The 19,829-nt window shown below is 51.7% G+C and overlaps 1 protein-coding gene across 1 annotated transcript in view; it reads left to right on the forward strand.

Moving 5' to 3' along the window:
- LOC140425665 (protein scribble homolog) overlaps positions 1–19,829 on the forward strand; it is a gene marked incomplete at its 5' end in the record, with an annotated part of 1,618,068 nt that overhangs the window by 1,397,940 nt on the left and 200,299 nt on the right. The window contains 1 exon segment of the mRNA XM_072510160.1: positions 9,407–9,463. Coding sequence (XP_072366261.1) covers positions 9,407–9,463 — 57 coding nt within the window.

Here is a 19,829-nt window from a genome sequence, read left to right on the forward strand (position 1 = left end):
CCAGTTCTGTATCCACCTTGCCAGTTCACCCCTGATCCCGTGTGACTTCACCTTTTGTACTAGTCTACCATGAGGGACCTTGTCAAAGGCCTTACTGAAGTCCATATAGACAACATCTACTGCCCTACCTGCATCAATCATCTTAGTGACCTCCTCGAAAAACTCTATCAAGTTAGTGAGACACGACCTTCCCTTCACAAAACCGTGCTGCCTCTCACTAATACGTCCATTTGCTTCCAAATGGGAGTAGATCCTGTCTCGAAGAATTCTCTCCAGTAATTTCCCTACCACTGAAGTAAGGCTCACCGGCCTGTAGTTCCCGGGATTATCCCTGCCACCCTTCTTAAACAGAGGAACAACATTGGCTATTCTCCAGTCCTCCGGGACATCCCCTGAAGACAGCGAGGATCCAAAGATTTCTGTCAAGGCCTCAGCAATTTCCTCTCCAGCCTCCTTCAGTATTCTGGGGTAGATCCCATCCGGCCCTGGGGACTTATCTACCTTAATATTTTTTAAGACACCCAACACCTCGTCTTTTTGGATCACAATGTGACCCAGGCTATCTACACCCCCTTCTCCAGACTCAACATCTACCAATTCCTTCTCTTTGGTGAATACTGATGCAAAGTATTCATTTAGTACCTCGCCCATTTCCTCTGGCTCCACACATAGATTCCCTTGCCTATCCTTCAGTGGGCCAACCCTTTCCCTGGCTACCCTCTTACTTTTTATGTAAGTGTAAAAAGCCTTGGGATTTTCCTTAACCCTATTTGCCAATGCCTTTTCATGACCCCTTCTAGCCCTCCTGACTCCTTGCTTAAGTTCCTTCCTACTTTCCTTATATGCCACACAGGCTTCGTCTGTTCCCAGCCTTTTAGCCCTGACAAATGCCTCCTTTTTCTTTTTGACGAGGCCTACAATATCACTCGTCATCCAAGGTTCCCGAAAATTGCCGTATTTATCTTTCTTCCTCACAGGAACATGCCTGTCCTGTATTCCTTTCAACTGACACTTGAAAGCCTCCCACATGTCAGATGTTGATTTGCCCTCAAACATCCGCCCCCAATCTATGTTCTTCAGTTCCCGCCTAATATTGTTATAATTAGCTTTCCCCCAATTTAGCACATTCATCCTCGGACCACTCTTATCCTTGTCCACCAGTACTTTAAAACTTACTGAATTGTGGTCACTGTTACCGAAATGCTCCCCTACTGAAACATCTACCACCTGGCCGGGCTCATTCCCCAATACCAGGTCCAGTACCGCCCCTTCCCTAGTTGGACTGTTTACATATTGTTTTAAGAAGCCCTCCTGGATGCTCCTTACAAACTCTGCCCCGTCTAAGCCCCTGGCACTAAGTGAGTCCCAGTCAATATTGGGGAAGTTGAAGTCTCCCATCACCACAACCCTGTTGTTTTTACTCTTTTCCAAAATCTGTCTACCTATCTGCTCCTCTATCTCCCGCTGGCTGTTGGGAGGCCTGTAGTATACCCCCAACATTGTGACTGCACCCTTCTTATTCCTGATCTCTACCCATATAGCCTCACTGCCCTCTGAGGTGTCCTCTCGCTGTATAGCTGTGATACTCTCCTGAACAAGTAGCGCAACTCCGCCTCCCCTTTTACATCCCCCTCTATCCCGCCTGAAACATCTAAATCCTGGAACGTTTAGCTGCCAATCCTGCCCTTCCCTCAACCAGGTCTCTGTAATGGCAACAACATCATAGTTCCAAGTAGTAATCCAAGCTCTAAGTTCATCTGCCTTACCCGTAATGCTCCTTGCATTAAAACATATGCACTTCAGGCCACCAGACCCGCTGTGTTCAGCAACTTCTCCCCGTCTGCGCTGCCTCAGAGCCACACTGTCCCTATTCCCTAGTTCTCCCTCAATGCTCTCACCTTCTGACCTATTGCTCCCGTGCCCACCCCCCTGCCATACTAGTTTAAACCCTCCCGTGTGACACTAGCAAACCTCGCGGCCAGGATATTTATGCCTCTCCGGTTTAGATGCAACCCGTCCATCTTATACAGGTCACACCTGCCCCGGAAGAGCTCCCAGTGGTCCAGATAACAGAAACCCTCCCTCCTACACCAGCTGTTTAGCCACGTGTTTGTCTGCTCTATCTTCCTATTTCTAGCCTCACTGGCACGTGGCACAGGGAGTAATCCCGAGATTACAACCCTCGAGGTCCTGTCTTTTAACTTTCTGCCTAGCTCCCTGAACTCCTGCTGCAGGACCTCATGCCCCTTCCTGCCTATGTCGTTAGTACCAATATGTACAACGACCTCTGCCTGTTTGCCCTCCCCCTTCAGGATTCCCTCTACCCGTTCGGAGACATCCTGGACCCTGGCACCAGGGAGGCAACATACCATCCTGGAGTCTCTTTCACGTCCACAGAAGCGCCTATCTGTGCCCCTGACTATAGAGTCCCCTATAACTATTACTCTTCTGCGCTTTGACCCTCCCTTCTGAACATCAGAGCCAGCCGTGGTGCCACTGCTCTGGCTGCTGCTGTTTTCAAAGTCCAGCTCCAACTGCAGGTAGGCGTGACTCATATCTAATTTTGTGAACAAGAGTCCACCTGCAAGCTTTGCGTCGAGATCCTCGATGCGAGGCATTGGATATCGGTCGAGTTGGGAAGCCGTATTCACTGTAAGTTTATAGTCGCCGCACAAGCGAACTGTGGCATCTGGCTTCTTTCCAGGTACAATTGGTGCTGCCCAGTCAGAGAAACGGACGGGCCTGATAATACCCAAAGTATCCAAACGAGTGAGCTCTCCTTCTACCTTCTCGAGCAAGGCGTAAGGCCGGGCGGGCCTGGAAATAGTGCGGCGTGGCTCCTGGTTCGACTTGGATACGGGCTACGGCCCCTTTTATTTTCCCCAAACCGGGCTGAAATACATCTGGGTATCATCCTAGCACCTCAGTCAACACTTCAGAAACTGTTTGGAGGATGTGCTGCCATTGCAACCGCAAATGGCGCAACCAGTCCCGACCCAACAGGCTGGGCCCATGGCCACGCACTACGATAAGTGGGAAACGCCCCTCCTGGCATCCACAGACAACAGGGGTCATTGTAGTTCCTGCAATGTCCAGTGGTTCCCCCGTGTAGGTGGCCAACCTGGCCTGTGAGTCGGTTAATGTAAGGGTCTGTATACCCTGCTTGATGCGGTCGAATGTCCTCTGGGCGATCACGGAGACCGCTGCGCCAGTATCCAACTCCATCTCCAGCGGGTGGCCATTGACCCGTACTGTCACCTTAATGGGGGCCACACGGGGAGCTGCCACACAATGCAACTGCAGGCAGTCGTCCTCCGTCTCCACGTCCTCAGGAGTCGTCGCTGCAGATTCATCCACATGGAAGGTACGGCCCCTGGGCTGGTCCCAGTTTCAGTCGGAACGACGGCGCCTCTGGCGCCCCCAGGACCGACGTCCGCGACAGGGTCAGCGCCTACAAGTCTGACACGGACATGGCTCCTCATCCATTGGTTCTGGAGAATGCTCACTTTGGGGAGGAATGTCCGACGGCCACTGGCGTCGGTCCGGACGTCGTCTCGCCCAAGGTACCGCAGGAGTGTGGGGGGACGCTTTCGGACAGAAGGGGTTGCGCCCCAAGGCATGCACTTTCATTCCCTGTATCTCATGCACTCCTCGTTCTGCGCTCTCTCGGGACAATACTATTTGAATGGCCTGTTGAAAAGTCAATGTTGGCTGAGCTAACAACTTTCTCAGGGTGGCCACATTGTTAATACCGCAAACCAAACGGTCACGTAACATTTCTGCCAAGGTCTCACCATAGCCACAGTACTCCGCAATCCTGCGTAGCCTGGATAGAAAATCGGCAAGGGATTCTCCTGGGTCCTCTCAGCGGTATTAAACCGGTAACGCTGGACTATCGTGGACGGGGTTGGGTTAAAATGCTGCCCCACTAAATTCACAAGTTCATCAAACGTTTTGGTGTCCGGCGCAGCTGGGTACGTAAGGCTCCTAATCACCCCAAATGTATGCGGGCCGCAGGCGGTGAGCAATATGACCACCTGGCGCTCGTTTTCGGTGATATTGTTTGCCCGGAAATAGTAATGCATCCGTTGTGTGTACTGGTTCCAGCTTTCCAGCGCAGCATCAAAAACATCCAAACGTCCGTACAGAGGCATGGTATAATAGAAAACATCTTCCAACCTGTATCCAACAAAAATCCAGGGAGGTGGCTTCAGCAGTGTAGACAGCTATTCACTTTAACCCTCGTCGCCAGTTTTGTGAGGGCCACGAAGAATCCAGCACGAGTTGAAATGAAATGAAATGAAATAAAAATCGCTTATTGTCACAAGTAGGCTTCAATGAAGTTACCGTGAAAAGCCCCTAGTCGCCACATTCCGGCGCCTGTTCGGGGAGGCTGGTATAGGAATTGAACCGTGCTGCTGGCCTGCCTTGGTCTGCTTTAAAAGCCAGCGATTTAGCCCAATGAGCTAAACCAGCCCTAGTTTTAGGGATACAAAGAAATAACATTTATTTACAATAACATATATATACAACAGCAACTTCGCTTGCTGCTTACACATTCCTGCTGGTTCCAAACTGGCCAGCTTTATTTATACAGGGAGTCTGCTAATGATTTCTCCACCCCCCCCTCATTGGGGAAGCTCATACTCCCACAGGATTGTGGGATTGTCATTAGTCCCCAGCCAATGGTAAGCAGGCAGGTTATAACAGTATCAAAAAGCCCTCCTGGACACCTAACAAATTGCTCTCCACCCGAGCCCCTGGCTGTAAGGGGTTCCAGTCAATGTGGGGGAAGTTAAAATCACCCATCACACTACCCTGCTTTTTTCACACCTTTTCAGCATTGACTACACAACTGCTCCCCTGTCTCCTGCGGGCTGTGGGGAGGTCTATAGAACACTCCCAACACTGTGACTTTACCCTTCTTATTCCTGAGCTCCACCCATGATGCCTCACTGCAAGATCCCTCCAATGTGTCCTCCCTCAACACAGCTGTGATCTGCTCCCGAATCAGCAATGTCACTCCCCCACCTCCTTCGTTTCCCCTTCTGTCCCGTCTAAAACACCTATATCCCGGAATGTTCAACTGCCAGAGATCTGTAACGATTTAATCACCTGCTAATGCTCGTATTCCTAGCATTGTCTGGCAGCTTTGAATCTGTCTATATATATGTTTCTGGAACCCACCTCTTCATTCACCTGAGGAAGGAGCAGCGCTCCGAAAGCTAGTGACATCGAAACAAACTCCCAAGGTGTTGTGGGAGGCTAGGGAGGAAATTGCGGGTCCCCTAACAGAGATATTTGAATCATCGGCAGCCACAGGTGAGGTGCCTGAAGATTGGAGAGTGGCGAATGTTGTGCCCTTGTTTAAGAAGGGCAGCAGGGAAAAGCCTGGGAACTACAGACCGGTGAGCCTAACGTCTGTAGTAGGTAAGTTGCTAGGAGGTATTCTGAGAGACAGGATCTACAAGCATTTAGAGAGGCAAGGACTGATTCGGGGCAGTCAGCATGGCTTTGTGCGTGGAAAATCATGTCTCACAAATTTGGTTGAGTTTTTTGAGGGGGTGACCAAGAAGGTAGATGAGGGCAGTGCAGTAGACGTTGTCTACATGGACTTTAGCAAAGCCTTTGACAAGGTGCCGCATGGTAGGTTGTTGCAGAAGGTTAAAGCTCACGGGATCCAGGGTGAGGTTGCCAATTGGATTCAAAATTGGCTGGACAACAGAAGGTAGAGGGTGGTTGTAGAGGGTTAGAACATAGAACATAGAACAATACAGCGCAGTACAGGCCCTTCGGCCCACGATGTTGCACCGAAACAAAAGCCATCTAACCTACACTATGCCATTATCATCCATATGTTTATCCAATAAACTTTTAAATGCCCTCAATGTTGGTTGTTTTTCAAACTGGAGGCCTGTGACCAGTGGTGTGCCTCAGGGATCGGTGCTGGGTCCACTATTATTTGTGATTTATATTAATGATTTGGATGAGAATTTAGGAGGCATGGTTAGTAAGTTTGCAGATGACACCAAGCTTGGTGGCACAGTGGATAGTGAAGAAGGTTATCTAGGATTGCAACGGGATCTTGATCAATTAGGCCAGTGGGCCGACGAATGGCAGATGGAGTTTAATTTAGATAAATGTGAGGTGATGCATTTTGGCAGATCGAATCAGGCCAGGTCCTACTCAGTTAATGGTATGGCGTTGGGGAGAGTTATAGAACCAAGAGATCTAGGAGTACAGGTTCATAGCTCCTTGAAGGTGGAGTCGCAGGTGGACAGGGTGGTGAAGAAGGCATTCGGCATGCTTGGTTTCATTGGTCAGAACATTGAATACAGGAGTTGGGACGTCTTGTTGAAGTTGTACAAGACATTGGTACGGCCACACTTGGAATACTGTGTGCAGTTCTGGTCACCCTATTATAGGAAGGATATTATTAAACTGGAAAGAGTGCAGAAAAGATTTACTAGGATGTTGCCGGGACTTGATGGTTTGAGTTATAAGGAGAGGCTGGATAGACTGGGACTTTTTTCCTTGGAGCGTAGGAGGCTTAGGGGTGATCTTATAGAGGTCTATAAAATAATGAGGGGCATAGATCAGGTAGATAGTCAACATCTTTTCCCAAAGGTAGGGGAGTCTAAAACTAGAGGGCATAGGTTTAAGGTGAGAGGGGAGAGATTCAGAAGGGCCCAGAGGGGCAATTTCTTCACTCAGAGGGTAGTGAGTGTCTGGAATGGGCTGCCAGAGGTAGTAGTAGAGGTGGGTACAATTGTGTCTTTTAAAAAGCATTTAGATAGTTACATGGGTAAGATGGGTATAGAGGGTTATGGGCCAAGTGTGGGCAACTGGGACTAGCTTAATGGTAAAAACTGGGCGGCATGGACTGGTTGGGCCGAAGAGCCTGTTTCCATGCTGTAAACTTCTATGATTCTATGAAACCTGTTGGACTTTAACCTGGTGTTGTAAGACTTCTTACTGTGCCCACCCCAGTCCAACGCCGGCATCTCCACATCATTTTTTATTGTGAGCAGCAAATACAATAGAGCAGGTTGAAGGAGGTGACGTGAAGGGAGAGTTTGGTTTGGGCCTGTGGACAGTGAGGAGGGGGAGGTGAAGGGTCTGGCCTTGCATTTTCTGAGATTGCCTGGGAAGGTGCCATGGGAGGGGGTGAGGTGTTGGGGGTGACGGAGGAGTGGAACTGGGTATCCCGGAGGGAGCGGTCCCTGCACAATGCTGACAGGGGGAGTGAGGGGAAGATGTGTTCTGTGGTGGCATCATGCTGGAGTTGGCAGAAATGGCAGAGGACGATCCTTTGAATGTGGAGGCTGTTGGGGTGTAAAGTGAGGACAAGGGGACCCTATCCCCATTCTGGGAAGGAGGGGAAGGGGTGAGGGCAGAGTACGGGAGGTGGGTTAGACACAGTTGAGTGCCCGTCAGTCACTGTGGGGAGGAAATCTCGGATGAGGAAAAAGGAAGACACGTCAGAAAATCTGTTTTGAAGGTGGCATCTTCAGAGACAGCAGAGACGGAGAGACTGGGAGAATGGGATGGAGTCCTTGCAGGAAGCGGGGAGTGAGGATGTGTAGCCGAGGTAAATGCGGGAGCCGTGGGGTTTGTAATGAATATTGGTGCTCAGTCTAACACCAGAAATGGAGACAGAGGGAGATCAATGAAGGAAGGGACGTGTTGGGAATGGACCAGGTGAAGGTGAGAGAGGGGTGGAAATTAGATACAAAATCCAGAAATTCATCCCGGACCAGACAAGAGAACGATGTGACACCGATCCAGTCACCGATATTCCGGAGCAAGAGTTGTGGGAGGAGGCCTGAGGAGGACTGGAACAAGGACTGTTCCACATACCCCATAAAAAGACAGGCACAACTGGGACCCACAGGTACCAGAGCAACACCTTTTAGTTGCAGGAAGTGAGACAGGTTATTTGTTGAGTGATCGAATTAGTTCAGCCAGGTTAAGGGAAATAAATTAATGATTTGGGTGAAGGATCAGTGTATGTTGTGGCCAAATGTGCCGATGATGCAAAGATAGATCGGGTTGATTGATTAATTGATTTAATTTATTGTCACGTGTACCAAGGTACAGTGCAAAGTATTGTTCTGTGTACAGTCCAGACAGATCGCTCCATACATGGAAAAAAAATAGGACAAACATAAATACACAATGTGAATACATTGACACAGACATCTTGTGAAGTGTACAGAGTGTAGTACTACTCAGTAGAGAAGATGTGTGAAGAGATCAGTTCAGTCTATAAGAGGGTCGTTCAGGAGTCTGGTGACAGCGGAGAAGAAGCTGTTTTTGAGTCTGTTCGTGCGTGTTCTCAGACTTCTGTATCTCCTGCCCGATGGAAGAAGTTGGAAGAGTGAGTAAGCCGGGTGGGAGGGGCCTTTGATTATGCTGCCCGCTTTCCCCAGGCAGCGGGAGGTGTAGATGGAGTCAATGGATGGGAGGTAGGTTGCAGTATGAGGTGCAGCCAGTGATTCAGAACGCAAGTGCAATGTTGGCCTTTACTGTGAGGAGAATGGAATATTGAACTGGGAGAGTGTTGCTGTAATTGTGCCGGGATTTGGTAAGATGACACCTGGTGTACGGTGTAAAGCTTTGGTCACCTTTGTTAGGGAGGGATATGTATTGGAGACAGTTCAGAGAAAGTTCACTCTGCTTATTCTTGGATTCTTTGTTTTGTGGAAAATGATGAAACAGGCTGGGCCACAGTCTCAACAAGTCAGAGTGAATCTTATTGAAAAATACCAGATTGTGAGGGAAGCTGGATAGGATGGATGTTTCACCTCGAGGAGGAGTCCAGAGCTGGAGGACACCGTTTAAAAATAAGAGGTCTCCCATTTACGATGCAGCTGAGGAGGAATTTCATCCTAAAGGATTGTTCTGCTTTGGAATTCTGTCTCCCAGAGCGCAGAGAAGACTGGCTCACTGACGTTGTTCGAGGCTGGCTTCGACGGATTTTGGATTGACCAGGGATCCCAGGTTTTCAGGTGGACAGACCGGAATTGGAGTTAAGGCCACAATTAGATCAGCTGTGATCATCCTGAATAATAATAATCGCTTGTTGTCACGCGTAGGCTTCAATGAAGTTACTGTGAAAAGCCCCTAGTCGCCACATTCCGGCGCCTGTTCGGGGAGGCTGGTACGGGGATTGAACCGTGCTGCTGGCTGTATTCTGCATTACAAGCCAGCTGTTTAGCCCACTGTGCTAAAGTGGATCCGGCTCGAATGGCTGAATGGCCGACTGCTCCTGTTTCTTATGTTCTCTATTTCTGTCTCTCCCTTTCTCTCTCTCCTTCTCTGCCTGCCATCTTTTTCTGTCTGTCTTTCTCACTTTCAATCTGCCTATATATCTGTTCCTTACTTTTTTATTCTCTCTTTCAAGGAGATTGAGATGGTTCGTGAGTCGTCACTGTGGGAGCAAGAGCAACTGGAGAAAGTGGTGAGCAAAGAATTTTCACCACCTTGGCCATTCCATTTATGTTAGTCTGTCCTTGCTACTGTGTGGGGATGAAGATTCACTCTGGGGGAGTGCGAGTCGTGGCTGGTTTAGAGTCAGTATGTAGCAGCTTGGAGTGTGAATGGGGATTGTGGGGGGGGTGGGTGAGGGGGCGAATGGGGATGGTGGGGGGGGCGCGGGCTCGGGGGTGGTGTGTGGTGTGGGCGGGGTGAATGGGGATGGTGGGGGGGGGGTTGGTGTGGGGGGGTGTTTAGGGGTGTGGTGTGGGGGTGTGTGGTGTGGGGGGTGGAGGCCTGGGGGTGGTGTGGGGGGGTGAATGGGGATGGTGGGGGGGAGGGGTTGGTGTGGGGGGGGTGTTTAGGGGTGTGGGCGGGGTGAATGTGGATGGTGTGAATGTGGATGGTGTGGTGTGGGGGTGGTGAATGGGGATGGTGGGGTAGGTGTGGGGGGGGGGGTGCTCGGGGTGTGGGGGGGATTTTTGCGGGAATGATGGCTGGCGTGTGCCGGGGTTTGGGTGGATGGTGAGTTTTTGGAAAGCGGGTGTGTGTGTTGGAATGTGTGAGTGAGCTGCTGGATCCGGGGACAGTTTAGTTGGGTGTGTTTTCATTCTGAACTCCTCTTTCCTTGGTCGCTGCCCAGAATAAACAGTCTTTGAGACCAAGCAAGGCAGATATTGAATGTCGCCGCTGATTTCAGCGCTGATCTTTCACTGTCAGGTTTGACCGTGTACACAGGGTTCCGTGTACACAGGGTTCCGTGTACACAGGGTTCCGTGTACACAGCGTTCCGTGTACACAGCGTTCCGTGTACACAGCATTCCGTGTACACAGGGTTCCGTGTACACAGGGTTCCGTGTACACAGGGTTCCGTGTACACAGCGTTCCGTGGTACACAGCGTTCCGTGTACACAGGGTTCCGTGTCCACAGGGTTCCGTGTACACAGGGTTCCGTGTACGCAGGGTTCCGTGTACGCAGGGTTCCGTGTACACAGGGTTCCGTGTACACAGGGTTCCGTGTACACAGCGTTTTGTGTACACAGCGTTTTGTGTACGCAGTGTTCCGTGTAAGCAGCGTTCCGTGTACGCAGGGTTCCGTGTACGCAGGGTTCCGTGTACGCAGGGTTCCGTGTACACAGACAGCCCTGACTCCACAGCATGGAGAGGAATCCTGGGAATCTGCCTGCCTGGCTGCTTGTGGTCTGTCCGATCTGTACAACGGGAAAGGAATCTCCAAACTGATTCACACAGGAGACATTTTAGAGGAGAGAGTGTTGTCGTGGTGATGTGACTGGACGGTACTCCAGGGGCCCAGACTAACGATCTGAGGAGTGATGTTCAAATCCGGTCCTGGCAACGAGAATGAAAGTGAGCCTCAGTAATGGTGATAAAACTGTCATCGATTGTTGTAAACACCCACCTGGGTCACTAATGTCCTTTAGGGACGGAAATCTACACGTGACTCCAGACCCACAGCAATGTGGTTGACTCTGAAATGGCCGAGCGAGATGCTCAGTTGAAGGGAAAGCAGGGTCAGGACCCAGCCCAGCGACACCTTCACCCAGTAAAGAAAAAACGGAGAACACACTCGCTGATATTCACCAAGCTTCCTTACACCAGGTAGTGAACCAAACTGAGGAAAAACACAAGCAAACCTCGCTTGCTGACGAGTGGGATGAATCCAAACTGGACTGTACCATTCTGTGGCAGCAACTACAATCTCCTATCAGAATGAAAAGCAGCAGGATTTTTGCATTGGAGGAGCCCATCGAGTGTGCTCCGCTAATCAATAAGATCCTGGCTGACCTGACTGTGTCTCAATTCCACCGTCCTGTCTGCTCCACCATGCGCCTTAACTCCCTCGTCAATCAAAAACGTCTAACTCGGTCTTGAATAAATGCAATGGTCCAGTACTCTTCCACCCCACCCCCCAGCCGTGCACATTCCAGACTCCCACCACCCTCTGGGTGAAAAGTCTTTTACTCAGATCTCCTCTGAACCTCCTCTCCCTCACCTTAAAATTATGCATCTTCATTTGACCCTTCATGGGCAGCACGGTAGCACAGTGGTTAACACTGTTGTTTCACAGCGCCAGGGTCCCAAGTTCGATTCCTGGCTTGGGTCACTGTCTGTGCGGAGTCTGCACGTTCTCCCCGTGTCTGCGTGGGTTTCCTCCGGGTGCTCCGGTTTCCTCCCACAAGTCCCGAAAGACGTGCTGTTAGGTGTATTGGACATTCTGAATTCTCCCTCTGTGTACCCGAACAGGCGCCGGAATGTGGCGACTAGGGGATTTTCACAGTGACTTCATTGCAGGGTTAATGTAAGCCTACTTCTGACAATATAGATTATTCTTATTATAAAAACCACTGGACCTAAAAGCAGGTAAGTCTCCAGGATCAGATGTCCTGTATTCTAGCCACTTAAAGACATGGCTGCAGAAAAAGCAGAGTTTGGTTAGAATTTGCCAAAATTGCTTAGATTCTGGAAGGGGCCGAGTGGAAAATAACACCCACCATCACTAGGGACAAGGTGAAACCGACGAGACGAGGTGTGGAGGTCAGTCTCAGTCCGGGCAGGAGCGGAGCTCAGTCTCAGTCCGGGAAGGAGCTCAGTCTCAGTCCGGCAGGAGCGGAGCTCAGTCTCAGTCCGGGCAGGAGCGGAGCTCAGTCCGGCCTGGAGCGGAGCTCAGTCTCCGTCATGGCAGGAGCGGAGTTCAGTCTCGGTCCAGGCAGGAGCGGAGCTCAGTCTCGGTCCCTGCAGGAGCGGAGCTCAGTCTCTGTCCGGGCAGGAGCGGAGCTCAGTCTCAGTCCGGGCAGGAGCGGAGCTCAGCCTCAGTCCGGGCAGGAGCGGAGCTCAGTCTCAGTCCGGGCAGGAGCAGAGCTCAGTCTCAGTCCGGGCAGGAGCAGAGCTCAGTCTCAGTCCGGGCAGGAGCGGAGCTCAGTCTCTGTCCGGGCAGGAGCGGAGCTCAGTCTCCGTCCGGGCAGGAGCGGAGCTCAGTCTCCGTCCGGGCAGGAGCGGAGCTCAGTCTCTGTCCGGGCAGGAGCGGAGATCAGTCTCAGTCCGGGCAGGAGCGGAGCTCAGTCCGGCCTGGAGCGGAGCTCAGTCTCCGTCATGGCAGGAGCGGAGTTCAGTCTCGGTCCAGGCAGGAGCGGAGCTCAGTCTCGGTCCCTGCAGGAGCGGAGCTCAGTCTCCGTCCGGGCAGGAGCGGAGCTCAGTCTCTGTCCGGGCAGGAGCGGAGCTCAGTCTCTGTCCAGGCAGGAGCGGAGCTCAGTCTCCGTCCGGGCAGGAGCGGAGCTCAGTCTCAGTCCGGGCAGGAGCGGAGCTCAGTCTCAGTCCGGGCAGGAGCGGAGCTCAGTCTAGTCCGGGCAGGAGCGGAGCTCAGTCTCTGTCCGGGCAGGAGCAGAGCTCAGTCTCAGTCCGGGCAGGAGCGGAGCTCAGTCGGGCAGGAGCGGAGCTCAGTCACAATCCGGGCAGGAGCGGAGCTCAGTCTCAGTCCGGGCAGGAGCGGAGCTCAGTCTCTGTCCGGGCAGGAGCGGCGCTCAGTCTCAGTCCGGGCAGGAGCGGAGCTCAGTCTCAGTCCGGGCAGGAGCGGAGCTCAGTCTGGGCAGGAGCGGAGCGCAGTCTCAGTCCGGGCAGGAGCGGAGCTCAGTCTCAGTCCGGGCAGGAGCGGAGCTCAGTCTCGGTCCGGGCAGGAGCGGAGCTCAGTCTCAGTCCGGGCAGGAGCGGAGCTCAGTCTCGGTCCGGGCAGGAGCAGAGCTCAGTCTCAGTCCGGGCAGGAGCGGAGCTCAGTCTCAGTCGGGGCAGGAGCGGAGCTCAGTCTCAGTCCGGGCAGGAGCGGAGCTCAGTCTCAGTCCGGGCAGGAGCGGAGCTCCGTCTCAGTCCGGGCCGGAGCCGTGCTCAGTCCGGGCAGGAGCGGTGCTCAGTCTCAGTCTCAGCCCGGGCAGGAGCGGAGCTCAGTCTCAGACGGGGCAGGAGCGGAGCTCTGTCTCAATCCGGGCAGGAGCGGAGCTCAGTCTCAGACGGGGCAGGAGCGGAGCTCTGTCTCAGTCCGGGCAGGAGCGGAGCTCAGTCTCAGACGGGGCAGGAGCGGAGCTCTGTCTCAATCCGGGCAGGAGCGGAGCTCAGTCTCAGACGGGGCAGGAGCGGAGCTCTGTCTCAGTCCGAGCGGAGCTCAGTCTCAGTCCGGTCAGGAGCGGAGCTCAGTCTCAGTCCGGGCAGGAGCTCAGTCTCAGTCCGGCAGGAGCGGAGCTCAGTCTCAGTCCGGGCAGGAGCGGAGCTCAGTCTCAGTCCGGGCAGGAGCTCAGTCTCAGTCCGGGCAGGAGCGGAGCTCAGGCTCAGTCCGTGCAGGAGAGGAGCTCAGTCTCAGTCCGGGCAGGAGCGGAGCTGAGTCTCAGTCCGGGCAGGAGCGGAGCTCAGTCTCAGTCCGGGAAGGAGCGGAGCTCAGTCTCAGTCCGGGCAGGAGCGGAGCTCAGTCTCAGTCCGGGGAGGAGCGGAGCTCAGTCTCAGTCCGGGCAGGAGCGGAGCTCAGTGTGAGTCAGTGTCGTATAATAAAGGAAACAAAGTAGGATCAGGAAGGGAAAGTTAGCGTGAGGGAGGTAAGTAAATAGTATTCTTGTACAGTTGAATGTTTTGTTGAGAAGGGAGTACCTACGGGCAGTCACATCTTTGAAGGCTCCTCAACTCAACCCCTTAGTGTCCAGGGATGTGCAGCTTAGGTTATGGGGAAAGGGTGGGGTGGATGGGTTAGTGGATATGAATATGGAAAGAAAAAGTGGAGCGGCATGATGGCACAGTGGTTAGCACAGTTGCTTCGCAGCACCAGGGTCCCATGTTCGATTCCCCGCTGGGTCACTGTGTGGAGTTTTCCCACAGTCCAAAGGTGGGCTGGTTAGGTGGATTGGCCATGCTAAATTGCCCTTAGTGTCCAAAAAATATGTCGGTTAGGTGGGGTTATGGGGTACAGGAAGTGGACCTGGGTGGGGTTCTCTTTCAGAGGGTCAGTGGAGACTCGATGGGCTGAATGACCTCCTTAAGCACTCTCGGTTTTCGATTCTATGATTCGATGATGGAATCAACTTCCTCAGCCATGGAAGGTGTGTTCGTCCCCAACTTTCCGACTGGAATAAATTTTGCTGGGAGTTATTAAATATCTCGTTAAAAGTCTGCCATTGTATCTCTACTGTCATAGATACAGAGAAGATAGGAGCAGGAGGAGGCCATTCGGCCCTTCGAGCCGGCTCCGCCATTCATCACCATCATGGCTGATCATCCAACTCAATAGCCTAATCCTGCTTTCTCCCCATAGCCTTTGATCCCATTCTCCCAAGTGCTATATCCAGCCGCCTCGTGAATATATTCAAAGTTTTAGCATCAACTACTTCCTGTGGTAATGAATTCCACAGGCTCACCACTCTCTGGGTGAAGAAATGTCTCCTTATCTCTGTCCCACCTTTTAATCTAGTATCCCAGTTCACTTTAGCAGCTCTGCTTTCATCCCCTTAGAATGAACTTTATTTAGGTTTAAGACACTAATCTTATAGCCACCCACACTTCTCCCCTTCAAAGTGAACATGAAATGCAAATCGCTTATTGTCACAAGTAGGCTTCAAATGAAGTTACTGTGAAAAGCCCCTAGTCGCCACATTCCGGCACCTGTTCGGGGAGGCTGGTACGGGAATTGAACCGTGCTGCTGGCCTGCCTTGGTCTGCTTTCAAAGCCAGCGATTTAGCCCAGTGTGAAATTTTACCCTGCTGTGACTGCTGTCACCTCGAGGCTCCTTTACATTGAATTAATGAATAATCCTGCCTCTCTGCTGGTTACCAGATCCCGAATAGCCTGCTCCCTGGTTGGCTCTAGAATTTACTGCTCCCTGCAGTTGTCCCCAATACACTGTACAAATACACGTTCCAGGTGCCCTGTGCCAATCTGATTTGTCCAATCTACGAGCAAAGTCATCCATGATTATTGTGGTACCTTTCTCACCCACCCCATTCACTTCTTCCTGTCAGTGCTGCCAGTGACTTCTGTTCGGGCCCGTTTCTGTATCTTGTGTGATGAAGCTGGTTAGTTTCTCGGAGTGTTAGGGGCTTTGCAGCCACTGGTGGGAGTTGCCCACCGAGCTCCTGACAATGCTGGTGCTGTGGGGAAATCCATAAAGGCCCAGGTTGGGGAAAGCACAACGAGGAATTGTGTTTTCACACTTGCTGGGAGGAGCAGAACTGCTCGGTCACAAAGCCAGTGAATTTCTACAATATATTCAGAACAGTTTTACAGAACCAATCAGGAACCCACACACTGGATTTGGTGAGAAGTAAATGAAAATCGCTTATTGTCACAAGTAGGCTTCAAATGAAGTTACTGTGAAAAGCCCCTAGTCGCCACATTCCGGCGCCTGTTCGGGGAGGCTGGTACGGGAATTGAACCGTGCTGCTGGCCTGCCTCGGTCTGCTTTCAAAGCCAGCTATTTAGCCCTGTGCTAAACAGCCCCTAGTCATACATGAGAATAGTTAACAGTTTTCCAGAATAACTTTTGAATAGTCACCACAGGATTGAATCAGAGAATGCTAACCCCAAAAAAGGAGGGTGTTGGTGCCAGCGTTCTGCAAGAGTATGTCAGCCAGCCATTCCCCGGGATCTCTGAAAGCCTTCTTTCTCCAGCTGTTTGTCCAATTCCCTTTGGATCCTCCGATTGAAGCTGCCTCTTTCACACTCTGAGGCTGTGCAGACCTTAATCACTGCCTGTCTCGAGACGTCTGTCTTCATTTTGCCTTTGGTTCTTTCTCTAATTACCTTAAATCCGTGTGCTCCAGTTCACAATCGTTCCATCATGGGACCAGTTCCTCTTCACCTGTTCGGCCTCGGCCCCTCACAATTCTCAACACCTCTGCCAAATCGCTTCACAACCTTCTCTTCAACTTCTCCAATCGATCCAGGTAACTGACCTCCCTCATCTCTGGAACCATTCCCGTGAATCTTTTCCGCTCTCTCTCCAATGTCTTCACATCCTTCCGAAAGTGTGGCACCCAGAACTGGACACAGTACACCAGCTGAGGTTCCGATTCACCCGAACTTCACTGCCTCAACCTACACAGCCCAGGGCCACATATCCCCTGTAGACGCTTTCTCAACCCACTCTGCCACTTTCAGTGATTGGAGAACATACTGCTGCTCCCTCTGTTCCTTCACACCCTTTAGAACTGTCCACGTTGTTTAGTTTTACCTGCTGATATTCTCTTGAAGTTTATCACTAACTACCTCACAGTCCACAAAGCTTCCAGGTTTTGTCATTTGCAAATTTTCTGATTATTCCCTGTGCGTGCAGACTGGACGGAATGTTTGAAGATGGGAACAGTAATATTATTTTTTATTTTAAAAAGTTTTAAAATAAATTTAGAGTACCCAATTCATTTTTTCCAATTAAGGGGCAATTTAGCGTGGCCAATCCACCTACCCTGCACATCTTTGGGTTGTGGGGGCGAGACCCACGCAGACACGGGGAGAATGTGCAAACTCCACACAGACAGTGACCCAGAGCCAGGATCGAACCTGGGACCTCGGCACCGTGAGGGTGCAGGGCTAACCCACTGCGCTGCCGTGCCGCCCCGGAACAGCAATATTATGATGGGACAGAGACAAGCTGGCATGTGGAGTTCACTGTGGATAAAAATAGGGTCGTAAAAGAACTGGCTGCAGAGATAGTAGAGCAATGTGGCTATAATTTTGTTTATTCTTTCACGGGGTGTGGGGGTGACTGGCTAAGCCCTGGTTCTGGTTCAACCCAGAACTCCAGTCGTTGACAACACAGCCCATATTTCATTATTTTCAGGATGTGGGCGTCACTGCCTAGGCCAGCATTTATTTCCAATCTCGAACATTCGTGCCACACAAGTGCCAGGCAATGACCATCTCCTACAAGAGAGGATCGAACCACCGACCCTTGACATTCAATGTCATTCCCATCGCTGAATCCCCACAATCAACATCCTGGGGGTTACCATTGATCAGAAACTGAACTGGACCCAGCCACATTAATACTGTGGCTACCAGGGCAGGTCAGAGGCTGGGAATCCTACAGCGAGTAACTCACCTCCTGACCCCCCAAAGCCTGTCCACCATCTACAAGGCACAAGTCAGGAGCGAGGGACCACTCTCCACTTGCCTGGATGAGCAGCTCCAACAACACAAGAAACTCAACACCATCCAGGACAAAGCAGCCGCTTGATTGCTCCCCTTCGACAAACATTCAAACCCTCCCCCACCGACGCACAGGGGCAGCCGTGTGTACCATCTACAAGATGCACTGCAGTAACTCACCAAGGATCCTCAGACAGCACCTTCCAAACCCACGACCACTACCATCTAGAAGGACATGAGCAGCAGATACCTGGGAACCCCACCACCTGGAGGCTCCCCTCCAAGTCACTCACCACCCTGACTTGGAAATATATCGCCGTTCCTTCAATGTCGCTGGGGCAACATCCTGGAACTTCAGCTGATGATTTAAGCTGAGGTTTGCCCTCAAACTCACCTTTGAAGTTTTGAGGGTTTGAGACTTTCATTTCCCAATACTTTCTTGCATATAGCACATAACGGGCTTTGCATCCTGATTCGCATTGGCACATTGGGGTGACACAGTGGTCAGCACTGTTGCCTCACAGTGCCAGGGCGGCACAGTGGTTAGCACTGCTGCCTCACAGTGCCAGGGCAGCACAGTGGTTAGCACTGCTGCCTCACAGTGCCAGGGCGGCACAGTGACACAGTGATTAGCACTGCTGCCTCACAGCGCAGGGCAGCACGGTGACACCGTGATTAGCACTGCTGCCTCACAGCGCAGGGCAGCACGGTGACACAGTGATTAGCACTGCTGCCTCACAGCGCAGGGTCGCACGGTGACACAGTGATTAGCACTGCTGCCTCACAGCGCAGGGCCGCACGGTGACACAGTGATTAGCACTGCTGCCTCACAGCGCAGGGCCGCACGGTGACACAGTGATTAGCACTGCTGCCTCACAGCGCAGGGCCGCACGGTGACACAGTGATTAGCACTGCTGCCTCACAGCGCAGGGCCGCACGGTGACACAGTGATTAGCACTGCTGCCTCACAGCGCCAGGGCGGCACAGTGGTTAGCGCTGCTGCCTCACAACGCCTGGGAGACACACTGATTAGAATGCTCAATTCACCTAATAGCACGTCTTTCGGGACTTGTGGGAGGAAACCGGAGCACCCGGAGGAAACCCACACAGACACAGGGAGAACCAAGAACAAACAAAGAAAGGTACAGCTCAGGAACAGGCCCTTCGGCCCTCCAAGCCTGTCCCGACCATACTGTCCGTCTGAACTAAAATCTTCTACACTTGCGGGGTCCGTATCCCTCTATTCCCATCCTATTCATGTATTTGTCAAGATGCCCCTTCAATGTCACTGTCGTCCCTGCTTCCATCACCTTCTCCGGTAGCGAGTTCCAGGCACCCACGACCCTCTGTGTAAAAAAACTTGCCTCGTACATCTACTCTAAACCTTGCCCCTCTCACCTTAAACCTATGCCCCCTAGTAATTGACCCCTCTACCCTGGGGAAAAGCCTCTGACTATCCACTCTGTTTGTGCCCCTCATAATTTTGTAGACCTCTATCAGGTCGCCCCTCAACCTCCTTCGTTCCAGTGAGAACAAACCGAGTTTATTCAATCGCTCCTCATAGCTAATGCCCTCCATACCAGGCAACATCCTGGTAAATCTCTTCTGCACCCTCTCTAAAGCCTCCACATCATCCTGGTAGTGTGGCGACCAGAATTGAACACTATACTCCAAGTGTGGCCTAACTAAGGTTCTATACAGCTGCAACATGACTTGCCAATTCTTATAATCAATGCCCCGGCCAATGAAGGCAAGCATGCCGTATGCCTTCTTGACTACCTTCTCCACCTGTGTTGCCCCTTTCAATGACCTGTGGACCTGTACTCCTAGATTTCTCTGACTTTCAATACTCTTGAGGGTTCTACCATTCACTGCATATTCCCTACCTGCATTAGACCTTCCAAAATACATTACCTCACATTTATCCGGATTAAACTCCATCTGCCATATCTCCGCCCAAGTCTCCAAATGAACTAAATCCTGCTGTATCCTCTGACAGTCCTCATCGCTATCCGCAATTCCACCAACCTTTGTGTCGTCTGCAAACTTACTAATCAGACCAGTTACATTTTTCTCCAAACGTGCAGACTCTGTGCAATCGCCCAAGGTTGGGATCAATCCTGAATCCTAGGTGCAGTTAGTCCTAGGATCGTTAGTCTGAGGAATTCTCGGAGGATCGTTAGTCTGAGGAATTCTCGGAGGATCGTTAATCTGAGGA

Source organism: Scyliorhinus torazame, chromosome 6, assembly GCF_047496885.1.
Source record: "Scyliorhinus torazame isolate Kashiwa2021f chromosome 6, sScyTor2.1, whole genome shotgun sequence".
In the NCBI taxonomy this organism is placed as follows: Eukaryota; Metazoa; Chordata; class Chondrichthyes; order Carcharhiniformes; family Scyliorhinidae; genus Scyliorhinus; species Scyliorhinus torazame.